Raw genomic sequence first — 5,000 nt, forward strand, 5'->3', positions numbered from 1 at the left:
TCATGCTCAAATGCACTCAAGTATTTATTTGCATGCAAATATGAATATTTATATTGTATGTGAAAATAAATGAAATGCATTGCATTGCATTTACTTCAGCCCTGACTAATCTAAGGCATTGCTATCAGTTAAAATGGCCAATTATTCAAAAATAATGCATTTACTATGCATGATCTCATTTAGGTAAACATTCATATTTCCAAAGCAACTAACTAATACACCACTGTAGCTTTAATTGTTCAAATGCATTGCATTTAAGTCTATAATCTCCCATTTTTACCATGCAAATAACTCCCTGAGCTGCTTTCCTATTGTTCAATTGAAGTATGCTGAATGAGATTCTGAACCCTGCATTGCATTTATTAGTTCATAACATGTAAAGATTGTTTATAATCAATTGTAGTCACTATTTAAGTCAGTACCTTGTCTACCGACGATCTCCGCCACATGCTCAGAGGAGGGCACGGGCACGCACTCGGTCATGTTGACACTTCTCTTGCGGAGCACCGAGCTTTGTTCCCCGAGGATGGAGGAGTGCGGCCCGGCCATGTGATATCCTCCACCACCACCTCCACCCCCAGAGCCGTAGTACTCAGGAGAGGGCGAGCATGAGCCGGGTGACTCCCGCGAGCCGCTGCTGTGCTCCATCATCTGCAGGTCCACGAAACCCCCTCCTCCGTTACAGCTCTCCCCGGCCGAGCTCCCGTCCAGACACTCCACCTTCTCCAGCGCCATGCGGGACAGCTGGTCCAGGGCGAAGCGCAGCGCCTCCTGGTGCTCCTCATCCCGGGGATCCTGCTCCATCTCCCGGGCGCCGCCGCCGCTCTGCCCGCTCTCGTGCTCCATGATGTCAGGGTGAAACAGGGGACTCGGCATAGTCGACCCCGCGTGCGCATCAGACACCCAGCAGACTGTGCTTTCTAAAGTAAAAGGCATATTTAAACACAATGAGAGGTGATTTAGTTCATCAGTAAACACTCGGAAGAGTTTAAGACACGCTGCTGAGTGACCGGAGCGGGCGCTCTTGTTGTTTTCCAGCGCTGCCTTTTGTCTTTATTGTTTGCGCTCAGCTTTAGCACCGCGCGTGTTTTTGTTTAATAACGCGGTTATAACGCATGACATGCGGCTGCTATCGCGCTGAGCACACGGCAGAAGTGCGTGTGATGCATCCGAGACATTAAATGTGTTATTCGGTGAGTTTAAAGAGAGATGTCGGAGGTGAAAGCGCGGTGTTGTTAGCCGCGCCGCTAACCGGAGATGATCAGTCACATTGTCGCCTTTGTTTGTGGATGTGAGCCGAGCACCACGCGGGCGATCCCGGCCGGTACAAACCCCGGTGAGGGAGAAACTCACACGGCACACGGACATGCGTTTAACACAATAACGGAAGGCTCACCGTGTGTGCTCCCGCGCCGCCGGCTGCTGTTTTCCGCAGTTTTCTGGAGGATGAGGCTGGTGGAGGGGACGGCTAACCGCTAGCTGCTAACTGTTTTTGGGGGGCGTTGGAGAAAAAGAGTCGCTTTTAAAGCATTCGCGGTCAAACTGGAGCTCCAGCGCGGCTCGGATCACTCGTCCCGCCTCGGCACCGCTCGCACCCGGGATCTGCTCATGGTTTTCTGCGGGTTTTCACGCGTGGAAGTCTGGAGACTCTTAGAGCGCTTTCTGTCGGTTCCTCCGGTCCGCCGCCTTTGTCTGTCTGTGCAGCAGAATCACTCACTCACACACGCGTCTCTCTCTCTCTCTCCCTCTCTCTCTCTCTCTGACGTCACCCGCAAACAACAAAGGGTTCAAAGGCCACTTCTGCATATTTACAAACAAAACATTTCGAAGTTGCATCGTTCACATTAATAAACTGATGTGTTACACTGAACACATGAATCAGAGCAAGTTAAATGATAATGTAAAGACATATAAAGCAATTTTAAAGATTAAGAAAATAAATCAATATCACAAATACAGCAGAGGACTTTCATTTTTTTCCATTTATTTGTAAATAATTAAGTTATTATTTAAATACAATTTCATTATCTGAAAATAAAGCTAGCAGAACTGTCATTTAGTAATGACTTTAATGCACAGTTGAAGTCAGAATTATTAGCCCCCGTTAATTTTTTTTCAACAATTTCTGTTTAGTGGAGAGCAGATTTATTTCAGCACATTTCTAATCATAATAGTTTTATATTAATAATAACTCATCTCTAATAGCTGATTTATTTTATCTTTGTCATGATGACAGTAAATAATATTAGACTAGATATTCTTCAAGACACTTCTATACAGCTTAAAGAGACATTTAAAGGCTTCACTAGGTTAATTAGGGTAACTAGGCAGGTTAGGGTAATTAGGCAAGTTATTGTATAACAGTGGTTTGTTTTGTAGACGATCGAAAAAATATATAGCTTAAAGGGGCGAATAATATTGACCTTCAAAAATTAAATACTGCCTTTATTCCAGCCGAAATAAAACAAATCAGACTTTCTCCAGAAGAAAAAATATTATCAGACATACTATGAACATTTCTTTGCTCTGTTAAACATTATTTGGGAAATATTTTAAAAAGAAAAAAAATCCAAAGGGGGGCGAATAATTCTGACTTCAACTGTGCATACTGTAATCGACTCTTAAATTGATCCTCAAGTTCATAATCATTCTATCGTTTTCCTTCAGCTTAGTCCCTTTTTACATCAGCTGTCACCACAGTGGAATGAACCGGCAACTTATCCAGCATGTTTTACACAGCTGCAACCCAACACTGGCACGCCAACACAGGGAGAACATGCAAACTCCACACAGAAATGTCAACTGAACCTGCCGGGACTCAAACCAGCGACCTTCTTGCTGTGAGGCCACAGTGCTAACCACTGTATCTTTCTCTTTGTACCTTTCTTTCATTGACAAGGTATGTAATTGATATTTTGTGTATTGTATACAAACATTGTTTACTTGTCAACTCTTTGCCTTAATAAGATTAATAATAAAAAGGCCACTTCTGCATATTAACAAACAAAACAATTTGCATCCTTCGCATTATTAAATGCATTTATTAATTCATTCATTCATTTTCTTGTCGGCTTATTAATCCGGGGTCGCCACAGCGGAATGAACCGCCAACTTATCCAGTATATTTTTACACAGCTGATGCATGGGAAACATCCACACACGCACACACTCATACACTATAGACAATTTGGCCTACCCAATTCACCTGTACCGCATGTCTGTGGACTGTGGGGGAAACCGGAGCACCCGGAGAAAACCCATTTGAACGCAGGGAGAACATGCAAACTCCACACAGAAACCGCAACTGAGCCGAGCCGACCCATCGACCTTCTTGCTGTAAAGCGGCAGCACTACCTACTGCGCCACTGCTTCACCATGGATTTATTTACATTGAAAAAATGGTTCAGAGTGAGATGCATGAAAATATTAATACATAAAGCAATAAAAAATAAACAAATAACACAAAAACAGCAGTTACAGAGGAAATGCGTATGCTTCGGTGATATTACCCCAAATAAATATCAGAATATTCTAAGAGTCTATCACTTTTCTTGATTTTAAACAATCGGAGAGATTTAACACACTGAAAAAATGATTCATTGGATTAACTATTTTTTAAAGCCATTTAGTAATGACATGAATTATTATAGGCTACTGTAACTGACTCTCACAAATTTATACCGTCAAGTTTAGATTCAGGTTCATTAAACAGCGTGGGTCATTTATATGGATACACCTTAATAAAATGGGAATGGTTGGTGATATTAACGTCCTGCCAGCACAGGCTTCCAGTATCCGTAGTTTCAGGTGCTGCACATCTCAATAGTATCTGGAGGCAGCCTTTATGATGCAACCTGAGACTGCATCACTCAGCGATGCAATGTCAGACACAATGCACTCAAATGGAGCGAGTGACATCACTGTGACAGGTGGGGTTAGGTGAGCCCATTAAAAAGCATTGGTGCAGCTCAGATTGCACTGCACCACGTCTGCATCCAGACCCCTCTCGCACATCTTGTATCTTCACACCATAGACAGCAAAGATAGTGTGGCCATTCTTCATCAGTGGAAACCTCAAGGCCACTGGATATTTGAACTTGCTCCATGATGATGTGTTTCCCTCTTTATGCACTGACGCCGGAGTTTCTCCAGCAAGATGGTGCACCACCACATTATGGGTGTCAGGTCCGAGCATTCCTACATGAACAGTTTCCTGAAAAGTGGATTGGTCGTCGTGGGCCGGTTTAATGGCCCCAAAGGTCTCCCGATCTGACCCCCTTAGACTTTTATCTTTAGGGTCATCTGAAGGCAATTGTCTATGGTGTTGTTACGACTGAAGTTTATTTATTTATTTATTCTTGCGGATTGTACTCTGTCTTTTTCTTTTGTCCCGCCTTCTTGTTGTTTTTCTGTTGTCTCATAGGCTCCCATAATGGCGTGATTCCCTGTTCTGATTGGCTGCTGGTCTCAAAAGCCTGTATATAAGGGAGCTTCCGGCAGGGATCGGAGAGCTCATTTCTGTGCGTTCGGTGTTTGGAGTGGAGCTCCTGGGTTTCCCTCACCCCTCCGGTCGACGACCAACAACCAACCTTGTATTGATGACCAGCATATGTTAAAATATTTTTGAGAGTTTGAGCGTGTAGGGGTGACCTGCCTATTTATTTGATTACTTTTGACTTTGTTTATGTTATGGAGTAAGGTGAGCTTTTTGTATTTTTCTTTAAATAGTAATAGGTAATTTAGTGGATTTATTTGATAGATTCTTTTGTTTGTTATTTTGGCCTGTGGTCACCCTGACGAAATGCTCATTTATATTAACCCCATTTTTCTATAATAAATATATTCATATATACTCTCAACCGAGTGTGCGAGTTTGGTTGTCGACCGAAGGGAATCTTTTGCTTTAAGTTTTGTTTAGTTTGGGAAATCCACCACCCCAACACATTTGTTTTTTTTTCTTCATTTATTATGCCTTTTTTGTTTCCCCTAGACTTGGGGCA

General features: G+C 42.9%; 1 protein-coding gene across 1 annotated transcript in view; it reads right to left on the minus strand.

Annotated features, from left to right (window-relative positions):
• LOC100331115 (RNA-binding protein MEX3B) overlaps window positions 1-1,705 on the minus strand; it is a 10,834-nt gene extending 9,129 nt beyond the window's left edge. The window contains 2 exon segments of the mRNA NM_001443043.1: window positions 423-920; window positions 1,397-1,705. Of these exon segments, the coding sequence (NP_001429972.1) occupies window positions 423-876 (454 nt within the window). The 5' untranslated portion in view covers window positions 877-920; window positions 1,397-1,705.
• Between the last annotated feature and the right edge of the window lie 3,295 nt (window positions 1,706-5,000).

This window comes from Danio rerio, chromosome 2 (assembly GCF_052040795.2).
Source record: "Danio rerio strain M-AB ecotype USA chromosome 2, GRCz13ab, whole genome shotgun sequence".
In the NCBI taxonomy this organism is placed as follows: Eukaryota; Metazoa; Chordata; class Actinopteri; order Cypriniformes; family Danionidae; genus Danio; species Danio rerio.